We start from the raw sequence: 19,628 nt of genomic DNA on the forward strand, positions 1-19,628 counted from the left end.
AAATGGCCAAGATAGGTGACGTTAAAATGCGAGTATATGATTAGAATTTGAATCAGTCATTTTGAAAAAGACTTAAGAGCTAGAAATGATTTTACGGCGAGAAAAGTAGTGGAATGTTTATTAATCGAACCATCTTAAATCCCAGGATAATTCATAACGTGGTGTAATTAATCGCTTTAATATTTCAGCGCTCTGAGATTCAAAACAGAGAGTTCTCCAAAACGGTTTTTACTATTTTTCTCGCATTCCCATTTTTGGCGCCTAAATCTGTTGCAGAATGGAGAAATGGCCGGTCTCCTGTTATGTGGTGCACTGCCGTACTAAGGAAAAACACCGTATGAACATCCGAGAGTTGCCAAATTTCCTTCGATACAATGTTTATTTTTGAGGAAAGTTATGAATATTTTTCCGATAAATTTTCAAGAGCGTTGGGTAAAATTGCATACAGAATCATCTAAAAAAATTGAGGAAAAATATTTAAAAATTTGCCCGATAATTCGTGATTTACCAAAGGAAATTTGGCAGTGCATGAAGGTTCATAAGGCGCGCGGCGTTCTTCCTTACCACGGCAGTATAATGGTTGTAGCTAGTAAGAGCAATGTAAGAGGCCCTGTGTAAGAGGTCCCGGGTCCAATTCCCGGCCAGAAGGCCGATTATTGAAACTTATGGACAAAGCTATAGACAAAGACGACAAAAGGGATTTGGAGGGATCCTATAGGTGAAAGCAGGTGGTGGCAATGGACATCATAGGAGTTAGGTAATGGACTAACTAACGGCAACCCACTAAAGATCCGACAGTTAGTCCATCATTTCCTTCCTTAGTCTATGGGAACCACACATTTCAACCAATAGGATCGCTCCATACTCCCTCCCTATGTCTTCTTTGTCTATCGCTTTGTCCATCAGTTTCAATAATCGGCCCGCAGGTGACCTTAGATTGAATGTTTTAGGCAGTGGTCACCTGGGGCTGGGATAATAAGCGTGGGATTAGCCGATAGGCTACTTGAAATTAGTAAAAGAAGAGAAAAAAAAAGACAGATTCGATAAAGTACTCACTTTCAGTTAAGTAGACACAAATGAGAACGGTTATGGAAAGGATCACAGTCATGGCGGTCACTAGAGCAGTGAGTTGATGAGATTCGCACCAGCATTTCTTGACAGGCTTCCTGCGCCACCGTTCCATGCCTCCGACTAGAGTGAAGTGTGTTGATGAGGCTAAAGATGCCGTGTCCAGCTGTTTGCCCTTTTGATGACCACTGTTTTCCAGTCTTTTAAGGGCTGCTAAGTTGGCGACCGTCAGACTCAGAAGTAAGCTGCCTGAGGTCCCGCTCTGCAAAAGTCAAAAGGAAGGAATTAGCCCTCACGAAGTTAAAAATTCTTCCAACACACGTGCGTGGTTTATGATTTTCCTATAGAGGCAAAATTCACTCATGGTGATGGAGAGATGGAAGGGGGAAGCAGTCTGAGTGAAAACTTAAAAATCTCTGAGTACTTTCGAATGGCCAGAATTTGTTATTAATTACAAAAAAAACGGGATAATAATGTGAAAAATGTGACAGAATCTGCCGAATGGCCGAGGTCAAAACGGATATCTAAGTTTTTTGAATTAGGCGAGATTTAATCATTCTTGGGGTGGAGGGAGGGGGGGGGGGTCAATCAATAATATTGAGATGCATTTAGTTCCTTTTTGCTAGTTCCAGTGTGAATTAGCTGTGTTTTTGCCGCCTACAAAACGAATTAAAATTGTGTGTACGGCAGGTAGGAAAACTAATCTGTCCATTAGGAGCTTGGATGGAAAAAGAAAGAAAAATAAAATAAAAAATCGCTCAAGAAATGGCTGTATCACATTTTTTTACTTTTTTCCTATAAGAGATACACCGAGTAGCCACAAGTCTAAACTTCATCAGAGAATATTCTTCGGGAAATGATGAATAATAACATTACAAGACAGCAATGATGAGTTTCGCACTGGAAAAAAAAAACACATTGGATCTAGAGTCCAGACTGTTAAAAACATCGACAAGATAAAATAATCTTGATTCAATCGGATTTTTGCTTAAATCAAGAACCAAACCTCTTAATTTGAGCGGATTTCCTTTCGATCTACGCAAAAATCTTATTGAATCAAGATTATTTTTTCTTGTCAATGTTTTCAAGAGTCTGGACTCTAGCTCCAAAGTGTTTTTTTTTTTCCAGTGCGTCGTAGAAAATAAGCAGAAAAAAACAAATTTTTACTATTTAAAGGTATCTGAATGGCACTAGACAAAAAGTCACGTATTGCCTCCAGAATCAAAATTGTGTCCAGTGGATATACTGTACGCTATATGTACCGCAGTCGCTCTTGCTCGCTTCGACTATTGACTGATTGTGAGCGTGCTGCGTGCACTTAATTTTTGTATCTTGTTGCGCCTTCAATTTAGGATGACGCGATAGTGTATACAAGAGAGCTAAGTTCGCAGTGAACGCTCATGCAGGGGCGGGCCGGTCATTGAAACCATCAACATGTGTTTAGCAGAGATCAGTCTGGTGCTGGTGCCAATAACGCGACGTCCGACAAAAATAACACATGGTCTTGTAAAATCAACAACATTTTTAACAAAACGCTAAAAATTAATACCCAACGCTTAACGACTGGCATTGAAGCTGACTTCAGTAAAAATTAGCAGGGAATTTTGTCAGAAATGGCGAAAACTCGTCATTCTGACACGTACTAAAAAAGAAAAATAAAAAGAAAAATATTTTCGCGTATAGAAAATTTATCAAATACAACAGAATTTCCGTAAAAAAACAGCTCACCTGAGTACTTGAATTACTAGAGGGAGATATACTAGAGTCACCATAGTTCTCTGACACATTTGTTTCAGTTGTCAAATAGGAGTATGGTTGACTTTCTCCGTCCGAGCTGTGTTCTGGTTTCGGGTCACTTTGGCACTGGTAAGAGAGCTGCGAGGAAGAATTTCTTGTCAGCAGGACTGGCCTTGGTATGGTCCAAGGAAGGGTTTGCTCTTGAGATACCAACGAGGAGCTATGTTTCTCATCTACTATCGAAACATTCTGCAACAGAGAGAAGCAATTTTTTAATATAATTTCCGAGGGCTACTTATTCAGATGCATATATAAAAGACTCCACTGGGCTCTATTGGAGACACACGTGGGAGGCCTAGGCGTGGCAAATGTAGGATTTAAAACATTCAGACGTAATGAAGTTTCAATCATTGTATAATGGAATATACGTAAAAATCAATGCCACTCAAGACATCTTGACCATCGAAATTTTAGTGAAAGATCATGAGACTTTCCCAGAATTGATTGATATAATGTCTCATTATTTCTGTTACGCCTCGTCTGTAAAATTGATAGATTTGCGGACCAGTGGTGTGGCGTGCTTTGCGATATATCTATTGATCTGTAATTTAAACCTATGGAAAAGGGTCGATTAACAGAATTTTCGTAGCGAACACCTTCATAATCGATTCTTTATCGAGGATTCAAATGGGGGAATATCGATAATCGATCATTCACGCCACGCCACTGCTGCAGACTGGACATCCTCTTTACCGAGTCTGTGAACTGCCGGTCTGAAGTCTGAAAATTACGCCAACCGGGTCGATCGTTGATTTTAGCTACAATCCGTACGTTAACCGACAAATGTCACCCTTTGGTCAAAGGGTCAAATGGGGGGTTTCAAGATTTCTGACGAATATTTCGCGGAATTTTTAATGAAATTTAAAAGTCTCAAAATTAGAACAATTCACCTCAAAAATTTACAAGTTACGTAAATCAAGTTTAAAATTAATTATTTTCAATTTCTTTTAGGATTTTTTAAAAAGAAATTTCAAGTTTTTTATTTTACTAACCCGGTATCTGAGTCTACAAATCCGACCAATAAAAATGTATTTTACCTATCGAGGAAGATATAAATGAAACTAATAGAAAGGGGATAATTCTCGGTGGATATATCCAAGAAAGTCTTTTTAGAAAGTATTTCAAAAGTTGGAAATAGGAAAATCAATTGAAGCATGAAATTCGTTGACCAATCAGAGAGCGGCACTATTTTTCTAAATAGGCACTATGTTATTCGAAAGCTACGACTGAAGACAACTCCCATTCATTTCTGGAGAGGTAAGGAAAGTGAAAGTGCCTTCAATTTTGAACATGCAACACGCACACTCGTGGAACACGAATAGTTGCATGAAGGCGCTACCGTCAACTCAGCCTAGCCTTTGTAAAGCGGAAACGCATCCACTTGTATAGCTTTATGTGTGAGCAATTTATCTGGCTTACGTAGAAAGCATTTGATATTGAGGTAACCCCCATTTTGAAAATGCCACTCAATTTTTGGACGAGCACTCATTCTTGGCATAGGGCACCACCAGATTTGGTGTTAATCTGAAGTTAAGAGCTCTCATGCTATCCGAGAAATTCCAACCTTTTGCACATGCATTTGCACGCATTTGTGCATATTTAGACTGCCAAAAAAGTAAAAAAATGTGTTTCTCCATTTCAAGTTTGCAACGTTGCAAAACGTTCGATTATGTATTTTTTTTTTTCGAAAAAACTAATTAGCAATCTTTAATAAAGAATTCCTAATAATGGTGTCAAAATAGTATATTCTCAATATCTTTTGGGAATAATATTTAAAAACGATGAGAACAATTTACACACAAATTTCAGGAAAGACTGTTGGTTAGTTTTCCTTTAAGACAAATGTAACACATGTGAATACGTGCAATGTCGTGATCGAAGCCACGCATTTTTTACTTTTTCAGCGCTAGGTAGATAACTAGTGTACATGTGCACTGCTTCAACGACAGTACTTAAGAACACGTGATTTGTAATTATTGATAAGTGAAAAAATCAAATCCCAGTAAAAGCTTGTACTTCTTAGATCAACTCGTTGGGGGGTCTGATCGGAAAACTAGGATTCCTGCGTATCTACACTTGTAGTAGGAGAATGGAGATGCACGGTTGCACGCTGCATAATTTGCGGAACCTACTCGAGGCAATGAAATCATGCTATGTCATCCGTCCGCTCTATTGGGAGTTCTATTTATTTATGCACTTGCTTATTATTCACATACTACGTTGCCACATTGAATCCATAAATTTAATTCGATGTGTGTATGTACTCTTTCATGAGCAGTCGCAGACCGATTTAAGTGGTGATTACGCCATTCATTCAATGATCGATTATTCTAATACAAAAAATTGAGCACAGAACTTTTTGCAAAATAGAGTAGCATTGCTAAACCAATGGAGCGCTTGCATGTGTCAGGAATTTGCGATTTATGTACTTACTAACTCATATCAAAAATTTAGTAAAAAACACGATGGTGCCACTGGTTTTCTCTGGAACGAACTCTAAAGCTCAAAAAAGCTCTTAAAGCTAAGGTCGTAATGGAAGGGATATCCCACGCTATCCCGAGATTCCACCTCTATATCATGTCAAACTCTTCGTGCAAAGATAGGAAGCAAATACATTAACAGGGTTGTCACTTTGTTTGGGGACTCCAAAACTGAAAACACGGCAGCCCTGCTAATGTATTTGCTCCCTAATTTTGCATGGAGAGTTTGTCTTGATATCGAGGTGGACTACTAGGACAGTGTGGGGTATCCCCTCCATTAAAGCCTCAACTTTGAGACCTTTTTTGAGCTTTGAAGTTCATTTTAGAGAAAATCAGTGGCACCATCTTGTCTCTGTAAAATTTTACAAAGGAATCAGTACCTACTTAAATCGCAAATTCCTGACGCATACAAGAGCTCCATTACTCAACTTTTTGGCATCATCATGCGAATTTGAACAGAGACCTCCGGAAGTAACTTCCACACTAAATTAGAAGATAGCAGTGTGGGGTCTCAAAAATATGTTGTATCTGTTTACAGTTGCCTTTCAGAATAAAACCTCACAATAATCATTGGGCCTGTTAATTTTAAACTCACGCTCCCACTCACACTAGTGCATGCGTGTTAACGCGACAACGCAGCGAAGATGAGAACTCGCTCGGACTGATATTGGCGCGATGGCATACTTCCGGCTATTAGACTACAACGAACAACACTCATCTCGTGTAATTATTGTCGCGAATATCAACTCCCTGTCGGACAGCAATTAATACCGTTTAGAACCCATAAAATTTCAAATCGCGTCTTCGTCGATTTGAGCGCTCAACTGCTTCCGCGAGAATCCCTTGCCCCCGCACTCCCCTCCCATCTTTGTATTCTGTGCTGGGCTTTGGTTCATGGCTACGGATACCTTGAACTTGTCTTTATACTGCCTGTCCGAGAAAATGATACCCGAAGACCCCGAACTATGGCTTCACATGGTGTGAAAGTTTTTGTCAGGAATTTATACACTTTGAGACTTCGAGATGGAAAATAAGAAAGAGAAGAAGAAAGAGGGACGGATGAAGAGGAAGAATGAGTAGAAAGAGGAGCATATGGGAGGAAAGGAGGAGGAGGAAATTGGACGAGGATTTAGACCATTTTTATTTTTGTGTGTGTATATTATCCCTATGGATTTTGCCAAGAGGCAATTTATTTTGAAAACCCTGCACTGTTATCCTCTTTAAATACTGCCTTGCTATAGAAGAACGTCGTATGAGCCTTCAGACGTTGCCATTAAAAACGAATTCACTGGGTAAGTTGTGAAAATATTTCTTCAAATTTTTCAAACAATTTTGTTCGCCATTGAATCTGAAATATCTGGAAATTTCAGGGGAAATATATATACATCTCTTTCCTTAAATATACATGTTTTATACGTTATGTTTTACGGGAAATTTGCGACTCTTGAATGTTCATACTGCGTCCTTCCTTAAATGGTAGTAAAGTTTGAAATTTACTATTGAAGTTTAACGCTCAGAATCTTCCGATGATGACTGTAGACCAAAACTGAACAACCAGTTTAGCAATCCCTGTCTAGTCTGCAAAAATTTGCCTGGCGAAGTGTTCAACTTGGCATTCATCGTTTAGCGAATTTTGTACGAATTGTACCCAATAATTTGCTCATCAGTGCCATTAGGCGAAAAGTAGCGTTGCCCTTCAAATGGAACTTTTGTATCACTCGATTACATAGCTTACGGTTGATACGGCATAATTTGGCACAGGGTCTCTGAAGTATCCTTTCTATATGACTTCGTTTTGGCATTACATTGGAAAAATGCTCTTTTACCATCGAAGTCAAGCAACTTGTTTGACCTGTAGTCTGGGTTCAAATGTGAGAGCGCGATAAAAATTATGATGCGCGTTTATCAGCGGAAAAGGATAAAGTTGAAATGTCGCACAGTGAATCGAGCCTATCAGAGCGGTCGGGCATGAAATTTTTAACTAAAACTGCAAATTTTGATGTTTAATTCGTCACATTTCAAATTTCAATAGGTACATCTAGAAGAACATTTCCCGAGGAAATCAATGGAACCACTTTTAAAACCTCAAAGTTTTATATTATGAACGGAGTTATGAGCTCTTAAATTTTCCGAACTTTGTCCGATCTCCCCCGCTGACTCAATCCATTGTGCGGCGGCTCCGGGGACTCGTTTGAAAGAATCATGTTGCAATTGACTTGTACAAGAAGAACTCAATTTTAAGAAGTATCAGAAGAAACCTTTCTGGTTTCAGAATAACAGTCAAAATTTGAAAAATCAGATGAGACCTCAGAGTAGTGCGGTGTGCTATTGGTTTTCGGTAAGCTATCAAGACGGCTCCATCAAAAAAGTAACGATAGGAATTGCAGGGACATGGTGTGACCAAAAATACTTTTCTTGAACGTTGTACCGTAAAATAGTGACAAAATGAATTTATTAGAAATGCATGGTCACATTCAAACCCGTCTTAAAAGAATAATGTATACATTTATATTTTAGGAATTACAACTCTCTAACCTAGGGACGTATGCACTTTTTGTATTAAAGTATCTGAAGAAACTGTTGCCAGTGATGACTTTCATAAGTTGTAAAAATGCCGAGTCATCTGTGCTAAACTAGTGTATCGTTAAGGCTCTAAAAAATACAGGCCTGTATATGCCTGTGCATAAATTATTTGAGATAAGGCATCTTACAAAACACACAGTCTCATCACTCTGGATTGCGATGATCTTTCGACACTTTCATTTATTTTCTGACCGAGGCATCATTTCGAGTCATTTACATTGATCAAAAAGTTAGACTGAAGCGAGACAAAAGCCGAAAAACAAAATTAATTAAGTGTGAAGTAATTTAAATGTGAATCTAATGTGCTGTACGTATCTGTAGATTTTAATTGAACACTTTAGGAAACATAGTAGAATTTCACCGTTTATTCGTATGTTTTTACTGATACCTTACCGTCCTCAGTCCCGCTAAGAAAGAAACGCCGTAAGAGCCTTAAGGTAAAAAATAAATTTACTTAAACAATTTTATTCATTTTTCTTCCACTTTTTTCGACAATCTTCCTCGCAATTTGATGTAAAAATTCTGAAAATTTCACCGAAAAAAATGAGTAACTTTCTTCAGGATTAAATATTTTATCGGAGAAAATTTGACAACTGGAATGTTCTTACGGCATTACCTATTCCTTGGCACGGCAATACGGCCAAAAATGCCGCGTGATGCTGGGTGGAAGGGAAAGGAAAGAGAATCCATGATGATACAATTCTCATAAGGGGAATGGATACTATAAAATGGGTTTTTAGAAAAAACAATACTATTCCTCCCTGTCCCCTCTCCTGGACCATAAATTTGATTTTCAAAATTTCGACACAAACGATATACCTTTGAAAAATTCATCGTATAACACTTATTATATTGTACTGTTGAATAACCAAGGTCCACCGTTTGTAAATGACCGAGGAAAAAAAATAACCGACCAAGGTCTTTGGAAAGTGTTTTTTGCTTAATTTTTCAGACAGTTTATCATGGATCTTTGCGGTTAACTAACCGGTGAAGTGGTAATCGGGAAAGTATGGAATACAAATGGCCACACTGGCCAGCTGTCACCGAAAACGGAGTAGAGGGCAGGTTCTGGGGTGTGTTTGATATAATTAATTCATTTTCCAGCGCAGAATTTCGGTTTGCGCGGAGGAAAATTCACCGACAGTCGCGAGGAAATGAGAGACTCTTGATAACTAATGCAGAAAACTTGTTTAGTAAAAACGGAAGGTTTCGTTTTCTCTAAGAGACAGACAAATAACCCCTCCACCTGTCCCCTAAAACATACAGAAACTCTCCGTTTCTTATTAAAATATTTGATTTTCTAATCCAATTAAAGAGAAGAAGGCAGGTCTCAGTCCAAATAATGCGTTAGCGGCCAGTATGCGTATTTATAGTCTGCTCAGCTTATTGTTGGGCATAAAATTCCGGATACTGAATAATCTCTGTCTCATCAAGTATTTTGGTATTTCGTACGAAAAACAATTTATTAGTATAAATCAATATATATTATTCACATCACGATCACCTCTACTTCTTTTTACGATTAGACATTTTTTGTCGGCTCATCGTTTCCCCGCTAAAACTGTTCAGATAAATTACTTGGTACCATGTTAGCGTTTCTCTGACTGAAGGAGAATGCAAAGAAGAGAGAGAATAGAGGAGAAGAAAAAGGAAAGAGAAATTCTGGAATTAAGATGAAGAGATGAAAGGGAAAGAGGAGAGTAAAAAGAAGAATTAAATAAGGAGGAAAGCTGACGAAGAAGATGAAAGGAGAATAAGACGAGAAGAAACATGGAAGAGAGGCAAAGGGAAAAGAGGGCAAAAAAGGGGGAAAAGGGAAAAACGTAGAATTAGAGGAAGAGAAGGCGGCATTTGTCGGCGTAGTAACAATAATAGATCATACGTTGTTCCTAAAATAAGCCTAAAATTTTAAATCCTGATCGTAAAATTTAACTCATGCCTCAGCAAATGAGTACTTCTATGTTTTCAATTGGAAGGAGTGCATTTTTCGAGGTAAAAAAAGGCTCAGGTCTAGGACGGCCAGGGATATCCCTTGGTTCATCCTGCACCTCGCGCAAATCTGTCGTGCTAAGGAAAAAACGATGTATGAACATTGAAGAACTGTCACATTTCCTCCGATTAAATGTTAATTTTTGAGGGATTACTAATTACTATCCACATAATGGGCTTGTTGCAAGGTGCGGGGATTTGCTAATTGGACGTATTTCTATCAAACGGAACTATGTGCATTATGACGTGAGCCCTGGTATGCATGTATTTTTATGGGTCTCAAGGCTCATGTCTTAATGCACATAGGTCCGTTTGATAGAAATACGTCCAATTGATGTCTGATTCCAATGACAAACTCAAAAAGAACAATGGCTGTATTAAACATTTTGAAATCACCTCCCACTCTCAAAAAAGCTATTTTGAGGACCGACCGATTCAAAACTGTCATTTTAACGCGGGAATGTATCTGGTACACTCATGACATCACAGTTCATGACAAACCTGGTATCTTCATCAAGGGGCTGACAATTCCTCATAGGGAAATACATTTTAAACAATGAAGAGACCAGGTTTGTCATCAACTGTGACGTCACGAGTGTACCGGATGCGTTCCCGCGTAAAAGTGACCATTTTGAAAATTCGCATTTTGGGGCGTTTTTAAGTTGATTTTTGGGGGTGGTCAGCGGTAAAAAAACTCCGGAAAAATTCCTGTGAAATCAGGATCCTCAAAAAAAAAAAAAAAAGTTTGAAAAGTTTGAAACTTTTTGCTCAATTTTCCAAGTGTACTCATTTTCTATCGAAGGAAAAATGGCAATTCCTGGGGGCTTTACGTGTTTTTACTTATCACGGCAGGACTATTTTAAAGCTCCGAAATCTGGCGCGAAACGACGAAAAGAGGATAAAATGTGCCGGAGTAAGCGCGGACTGTTAACTGTAATCAGGGTCGATGTGATACAGTGGGTAAGCGTTAAGCGACACACATTCCAAAATAATACTTAGCAAGGTCGCCGATATGGAGGAGGTAATTCAACTTGAAGTCATCACACTCTCGTAGCGCGTGCGATTCGCACCGGGCGTGGAGTTGACACATTGAACGATAATCATCAAATTATTTCCCGCCATGAACCTTGCACATTGAATAAAGGATCGTGACAATAGTCCGAAGTCGAAAAATGAGTATTATCGATTGCTACGTTTCAAATCTCATGATTTATATCTTCATGGCTTTCTTTCATTACAAGAAGCTAACCAACATTTTTTTAATACTATTTTCTGTCAATTTCCTTCACGCCTTGAATAATATTCACATGAAATTGCGAGGAGCTATTCAGGGTTGTTTTCTCCTAAAATTAAATAAATTGATGAAAAAAACAACAAAATAAAATAAAATACAATTAAATATAGTATGATCGGAGCTTTTAAAAATTATAACTTAGATACGCATTTTCCGCCTTCAGCTATCGATGTCACTCTTCGTAATTTTCCAAACGCACTAAGAGACTCACAAGTGATGATTGATTCATATTATTTTCTCTTCTCAAGATTAATTAAATTACTTCCAGCAATTAGACAACATTGTAACAAGAATTAACAAGATTGAAAAATTTCCTTAAACAGCTATTTCCACGAGATACCCTTATGATAATTACACTTTGGACTGAAACCAAGAGCATTTCAATATTGTTACAATTTTGCAGCTTATTTTATTCTTTAGGAAATAGAATGAATGTAAACTTTTTCTATCTATGCTATGCATTAATAAAATGTCACTTCCAAAAAAGTACCCGCAGTTATTATTTTCCGTTATATCATTTTAAGATAAAGTTACACTGACTTAACAATTTTACAAACCTCCTGGTTTGTTTTTGCAAGATGCGGGTTACTTCAACGTTGGGAATGTATTGGCAGAATTTCAAGGAGGCAAACCCTAAGTTGGCTCAGAAGACGTGATGAGATGACCCCAAAAGAGATCGCTAGTGCAATTTCTAGAACACATACGTTGATGATGGTCGGATATGGCCCTGTAGACTTTGAAAACTGTATGCTTTTAAAATCAACTTAATCAAACTTAATAATCAACCATTATTTTTACACATTAAAGCGAAGGGTGGAAGATATTGGCTAGTGAGGATGTTTCGCTTAGTTCATATAAAAAGCAAGAATATAATCAAAAGTAATGTAATCAATTATCTCTAAGCCCAATTACTTGGCTCGGTAGAGTCAACAAACTTATTTCCTCCTCCTTTTTACCGTATCTGTTCTTTTCTTCAAAACTGCGCGAGGTGAGAAATGCTTGATACAACTATATCTACTCCTAAGCAGCTTAAATTGCAGAAGTGGCGTATTGAAGGAGTTTTCAACAGAAAACTTACTTGCAATTGTTAAGCAAGTACCCAACCGTATCAACGACAAGTTAGTTAGTATTAGGTAGTTGTCGTTGATAAGGGTCACATGTGCCGTCACATGTAATATGCAGTTCGAGTCAATTTCGTTATTACCAAATGTAAGCGCATTTCCTCCTTCTTCTCTATTTTCCCTCCCTCTTTTTTCCTCCTCTTTTTCTTCTTCATTTTTCTCTGGCGAAAGGGAGGGGGGCGCACGCACGCCTCCTAACCCCCCCCCCCCTCCCGGATCCGCCTGTACCCAATGGCTAGGCTGTGCCTATATACCTAATTACAGTCTCGAACAGTAACCGAAACAATAAAGCGGTATGAGTTTTCGCTACTCAGAAAAGGCGACTAGATTTTTCGAAATTATTTTTGGCAACGTTGCTTTTCATCTCACGGTTGGTGTCCGTTACTCCACACTCAAGGCGTATCATTTTGCCGCTCCTCTGACGTAAGGGCGTATCTCGATTTTTGTATGAGCCCTGCTCTGCATATATCGCCATGCTTTCTAGGGCTCATGAGAAAATTGAGTTATGCCCTTACGTTAGAGGAGCGACGATTTGAAGCCGTTGATCGGCGGAGCATCAAAGTTGTTCCGAAATCCATTGTTTTGATGTGGGCGGTCGGTCAGACGTAAAGGTCATTGTTTTTTTTCCGCGAGATGCTATCGTACCCATGATTTATGGTTGTCATTCATTCATTCATTGCCTAGGTGTATGCGTTTACAAATTAGTACATGGTATGCTATGAAACGAGCTTGCTACACGAGATCGCGCAAGGTCCAAATTAGTCTAAAAGTCGATGAAAAAGTCTTGATGGGTGCGTTGCTGTGCTGAGAAAAAACGCCGTTTCAGCCTTTAGACGTTGCCGAATTTCTCTCGGTAAAATAAAAATTTTTCTACAAACTTGTGAATATTTTTTTCACAATTTCTCAAAATATATTATTCCTAATTGGATCTCATTTAGCTGAAAGGCGCCAAGCCACGCCAGCTATTGCCAAATTTAATTGAACAATTTAATTTTTCACAAGAGAAAGTTTGTGTGGATTCCTCTGAAAATTTTACAGAGTTCACCTCGTACTATGCAGAAAATTAACTGAAATTTGCACAAAAATCCGCACGATCGTTTTCTTGTAAAAAATTGAACTGTCCAATTAAATTTGGTAATAATAGCTGATGTGGCTTGGTTTATTCCTCCTTAACGCTGTCCAACTACTCTTAAACATCTGAAAATTTCCAGGGAAAAATATTCGTATAACTGTTCTCAGGACTTAACAATTTGATTGGAAAAATTTCGCAATATGTGTGATTGCCTGTGCGGCGTTTTCTTTTCACATGGCAGTACAGAAAAAAGAATGAGTGAAGCCGTAAATCAGGTATTCCTAAAATTAGAATAAGAGTTTTGACCACTGGCTAATTTGACACTTATCTGTTTGTTCGAATTCGGAACTGTAGAATTTCCCGCAAACAGCCAGGAAGCGGTCACCCTCCAAGCATTCCTTTCGGCAAGAAAACTTGCTTGCAAAAAATGTCTCGTTTTAGCAGACGCCACAAGCTACAACTTATTATCCGATTCAATCAGATTCTTTTTTCTTTATTCGCCGCAAATGTTTCACGTAATCGCTCTGCGGAAAGAGTGTGGGCTGGTCACAAAGAAATCAATGAACTCTATCTTTTTTCTTGGCTTATTGAAAAAAAAAATCAATGCTCAGATGGAAGAATGGAAATTTCAATCAATTTGATGACTCAAGCGATACCGAAATTGAAAATGAAACGGGGAAAAACTTCTTAAATGTGTGAATTATTAAAAGAAAAAAATACTCGTGTGCATAAATTAGTTGAAGTGAGAGAACCAGTGATACATCTGTCCACTACGATGCCGATGACTTGCATAATATGATGAATCTGCCTGTGGCTTGTCTAGAACGTGCATTTTAGATAGGAATATTAAATTTAGCAATTGATTTTTTTAGCTTTATGAGTTAAAAAAAACAAAACCAATACATTTTAGTATAGTGTTTGTAAAGCAGAATATATGATTGCCGTTAATAACAAGATCCGTAAAATATTTAGTACGACATATTTTAAAGCTTAGATTTCACGACGCAGAACCTTGACCTTGATAATGTACCTTCATTTAAAGAGAGATAACATACAAAATTATCAAAAAATCCGTAAAAATTATCATACCCATCTTCCATGGCATATCAAGCTTTATATAGATATTTTTCCTTAATTTTTATTTTCCTAATTGGATTCTTAGCTGAAGAAAGTTTACGATGACATTTCATCTATCAAAACAAAAAATTAGCATCCAAAAACTTGCTTCATAAACTCAATATAAAAATTTGTTTAAATATGGAGACAGAGATGATTGGTGATTGAAAAAAGCTTTCATGTACCAAAAAGTATTTATCTACTATCAAAAGTCTTTCTACAAGTTACCATTTGTATTGATCATGTAAATGCAGAAGGAATCAATTGATACAAACAATTAAATAATCAAATAATTTTATACAATTATAATGTTGGATTTCGGAGAAACTATCATTTCAATCAAGTTTATGAAGCATTTGACCGGAGGACTGAATGTTAGGATTATACTATCTCGAGGATTTCTACGGCATGAATATCTGAATATTCATGTCAAATAACTTTATATTTAAATTTACTCAGGTGTTTTGATCTTCTAAATCTGCTCTGTCTAATTCTGAGCCAAAAATTCGATTACGAGGGGTGATTGGTGAGAGGGATCGATTTCTTGCATAAATTAAATGCTCACCCTCTGGTTACTGAATAATTCCACCTTGTTGTTTGTTTTAGTATATTGAAGTTATAAATAGACTGCAGAAAAAATATCAAAAAAACGAAGAGGGCTCAAGAGAATCTTATGAAAATTGAAAACGTTTACGTAAATCGTTACGAAATCGTTTTACAATCGAGAGTTCATACTTTCAATTTGCTTATTTTTCTAGCCTCGCGTTTAAGTCTCGCGTACAAGGTCTTGGTATTGGTTGCATTGCGTAATTTAATGGCCTCGGCTACGGTTTTAGAGTCCTGAATAAAATAGTGAATATTTATTTTTTATTTCTAAGTTTCATTGATGTGGGAGAAGAGGAAGGAGATAGAAAAGAAGAAAGAGAAGCAGAGGAAGGATATGGTGAAAAGGAAAGTAATAAAAAGTGAAAGAGAAAGCGAATTTTCCCCAATTTTTCTTTGCACAACACCTCCGTGGGATAATCCGGTGCTTTTCAGTTACAGCCCCTTCTCCCTGCAGTCTTTACTCATTAACCAGCACCGGGTAGCCATCATTTGAGATCATCAAATTGGCCTAGCCGGGAATCGAACCCAAGACCTCTTGACTAGACTCATTACTTAATTGCTACAACCGTTACACCATAGGTGGCCGAAAGATAAGAAGTAAAAAAAGTAATAAGAATCCTAAGAAGAAGAGAAGAAGTAGAAGAAGAAGAAGAAGAAGAAGAAGAAGAAGAGGAAGAAGAAGAGAAGAAGAAGAAGAAGAAGGAGAAGCAGAAGCAGAAAATGAAGAAGACGATGATGAAGAGGAAGAATTTATTGGCATGAATAGTGATGCCGTATGCAAAAACACGTTTGGCAAAGTACATATCTCAAAAATAGTGCAGATATCAGTCCATTTGTGTGTAGGAAAAACTATATGTAAATATTTATGAACAGTTATTTGTAAATTATTTTAAGATTTCACTTGCGATGGACCTTTAATTTGACTCATTTTTCGATATTTTTTCTTTGATGGAAAGAGTAAAAAGTGAATTGAAACATGAGAAAATTAAGATGTCCTGGAGTGAGCGTATAAATGTTCCCCTTACACATTTTCGAGGGAGAGGTAAGATTTATGGACCCCGGTCGTGGCATTTCGCTACTGGTCATCCTCTATAAAAAATGTCGTTATCACCTTTGACATTCAACCAAATTTCTAAGACGTGTAGAAGTGAATTGGAACATGAGAAAAGTAAGATGGCTAGGTGTGTGCGCATGAATTTCTCCCTTACACATTTTCGAGGGAGAGATAAGATTTATGGACCACAATCATGGAATTTCGCTACTGGTCATCCTCTATAAAAAATGTCGTATCACCTTTGACATTCAACCAAATTTCTAAGACGTGCAAGAGGAATGTTAATTCCAGTAGCACAAAGCAGGAGGCGTGAAATAGTTTATGAATGAATGGTGTGGTATTAGTGCAGTGGTGCCGTTTCACATTCGAACAATAATTTACAGATTGCTAATTCACCTAGATCCTTCTACTATTTTTTTCACTCCTTTTCTTCCTTACATAAAAAGAATCACTGATTTTGGATTTCTAACATAAAAATTGGCTTATCATATCTCTTGAGATTCCACGATGAATTGTAAAAAGGGAGTCCGAAGGATTACTTACACTATAACGTCCACGGATTTTTTCTGTACCCGGTTGAAATCACGTTAGCCAAACTGCAGTTATTTTCAAAATGTATACGTTTGTGTTCAATTGCTGTTGTGACTTACTACATTGATTTTGATTGTTTTGACGGCGGAAAATGTGAAATTACTAATTCTACTGTAAATTAATAACACTGAACCCCAACTAATACTTAGTTTCAGAAACTTTGGTGTGTTGAAAGTGTGTTTCGCGAGACATTTTGACGAAATAAAATTTCCCACGGTAGGTTAATTCTGACCCTATCTTATGATCCATTTTGAAAAATTAATGGTGCATCATTAATTTTGAAATTGCCTACGACGCCAAATTCGGAAAGAATCAATAATAGATGCTAGTTTTTAGAGGGCGAATTTTTTGTTCCATTCCAATCTGATTGCGAACACATTCCATGACTTTCCATTTCCGATCAAGATTCGATGATTGGAAAAATGATCAAATCCGTGAGTAAAACAAGATAGAGAAGATAAAATTCGATTGTGATGCGCGAAACCATCGGCTATCGATATAACTCATTCGAAACTATGTTCAATAATCGATTTTAGAGGTGTATTCCGATATCGATCCTTTTTCATAGGTTTAAAGTGTCAGATAGATCGATTAATCGCTGAGTACGCCACGATAGAGGTGTGATCGTCACGTAATAAAGACGGAGGTGTGGCTTTAAAGTTTGAACTTGACCTTGCTCGGCGCGTACACTGCCCCTTACTCATTAAGTTTTCTCATTCACTTTTTTTTCAGGCAAAGTTCCAGTTAGTTTTCCGCTTTTTTCAGCGAAACCTGATCGCTATGTCCGTTGAAATGTCTCATGCAGAGGAAAAATTTGAATTTAGATGATTTCTTCAGAAATATTTGAGATAAAAGTCTCTATAGCTGAATCGATATTTTACGTAAGGGTCAATCAAGGATATGGACTCTTATCTAACTCGATCAATTTTTTTTATCAGTCGCAAGGAACTGACCTCAAAGTTTTTTTTTCTGAGAATCTGTAAAAGTTCATGGTCAGAAATATTGCACAACTTTCCTGTGGATTAAAGTTAAAGTGTTTGTGTCATCAGGGCGCGAGACTTTAAGGTAGTAATGAATTCCTGCTTTCTTCTGTTGTTTAAGTTGCTTCTGCAGTGTAACTCAATTCTGGAACAACGCGTATCAACACAAAGGCAACGTGATTACTACTACTACAAAAGTTGGTAGACCCTGGGACTCAGTATTAGCAATGTAAAAGTAATGCCTTTCTTTTCGGACAATCAATGTATGTAACTCCAGGCTTATAGACTGCTTCAATCATTGAGAAATTTAAGTTCATATTTTTTATGAGGTGAAGCTCTCAGTGAGAATACGATTAATTAGAAGGGAAAGAAAGTGATTAATAAAACGTTCACTTATAGTTTGGATTCTTCCTTCTATCCAGCGCGTTTTTCCTTGCTTATCTAATGACTCGAGGTAATGTAACCTAGATTCGACCAATATGGCAACTGATTGACGCAAACAGGGAAACAAATTGTAATCCGTCTATGCAGCGTAATCGGGCGGGGTACTTTTGGGGAGTCAAGATTTTCTTTTGGGCGAGGAAATACGAACTGAGCGTACTTTTCAGTTGATTATGAATAAACACTAATGCTCGGTGTCATAGGCGTACAAAAGGGGGTCCAGGGGGTTGGTTCCCTCCCCCCCTACAATTGAGAATAGTATATCATCTGGCCCCCCTCCAGAAATTCTGGATGTGGGAAAAACCATCGCCGAGGAGGATTATCTCTCTAGATGTATACAGTCTTAAATTAAAACACCGTGTTCATTCATTTTGCATTTTCTAAAATTTTCATTTTGGAGGCCTCGAAATGTGTTCAAATAGAGTTCAAATTTCAAAAAAATTTCCAGATGTTTTGAACGCAGCAATGCGAAAGTATTTTGCACTGAAAGTATGAGACAAAAAGCGTAATTATTATGCAGAAGTTGATGGAAAATCTCCGTCACAGATAGCCTCAAATTGCGTTCAAATGGATTTCAACTTTCAATAATTTCTCGGGGGAGGCGCTCTGATGGAAGGGGGGCAGGGTCCCCCAAGCAAAATGACCTATGCACGCCCAGTCGCTCATGCTGCCGTGCAAAATAAGAACGCCGTATGAACCTTCAGGAGTTGCCAAATTTCCTTTGAAAAATCACTAATTTCAAGATCATTTGTGAATATTTGTCTTCAAATTTCTCAGGTAATTTGGTTTGCATTTTTATCTAAAAAGTCTAAAAATTTCAAGAAAAAATATTGATAATTTTTTTCAAAAAGGAACATTTTCCGAGAGGAAATTTGGCAACTCTCTAATGTTCATGCGGCGTTCCTCCTTAACACGGCAGCATGCTTGGTGTCGGGATTTAAGGGCAAAACGAAAACGAATCTTGCTCCATGGAGATGCGCGATAATGTTTGACCGTTTTTATGACATTGCGAGTGCACATTCTTATGAGTGGTGGCGTGTAGTATTTTCTCACGGTTGCACAACAGTTTGAATTCCGCGGTGCGATTGTTTAAAATCTTGAGCTAGCGCTAGCCAAGTGGCTGAATTTTATTTATCGCTGAAGTGAAATATAGAAACCTTATTTTGCTGTGTGTTCTTTTATTTTAATTATTGCTCTACCAATTTTCAAAAATAATATCACATGCCAAAGTTATTATAAAAAGGAATGATCCATCGATGGCAAGGTGCAAAACCACGTATCTCCGTTTGTGACGTTGCAGACCTCCTATCATAATACGCATTTTTTCATTGGAAAATTAGTCAACTTAATGTCTTGAAAACTTCCTTGCTTTTTCTTTCCGTCGGGAGAATATTCTGTAAACATTTTAAGCTACAAAGTTGACTTTCTTCTCATCG

The 19,628-nt window shown here is 37.6% G+C and overlaps 1 protein-coding gene across 1 annotated transcript in view; it reads right to left on the reverse strand.

The window, feature by feature from the left end:
* Positions 1 to 19,628, reverse strand: part of LOC109032524 (uncharacterized) — a 40,923-nt gene that overhangs the window by 1,015 nt on the left and 20,280 nt on the right. Inside the window, exons 2-3 of the mRNA XM_019044704.2 lie at positions 2,797 to 3,054; positions 1,057 to 1,330 (exon numbers count right to left, since the gene is read on the reverse strand). Coding sequence (XP_018900249.2) covers positions 1,057 to 1,330; positions 2,797 to 3,054 — 532 coding nt within the window. The remainder of the gene's footprint in view (positions 1 to 1,056; positions 1,331 to 2,796; positions 3,055 to 19,628) is intronic.

The sequence above is a fragment of the Bemisia tabaci genome, chromosome 8 (genome assembly GCF_918797505.1).
Source record: "Bemisia tabaci chromosome 8, PGI_BMITA_v3".
Classification (NCBI taxonomy): domain Eukaryota; kingdom Metazoa; phylum Arthropoda; class Insecta; order Hemiptera; family Aleyrodidae; genus Bemisia; species Bemisia tabaci.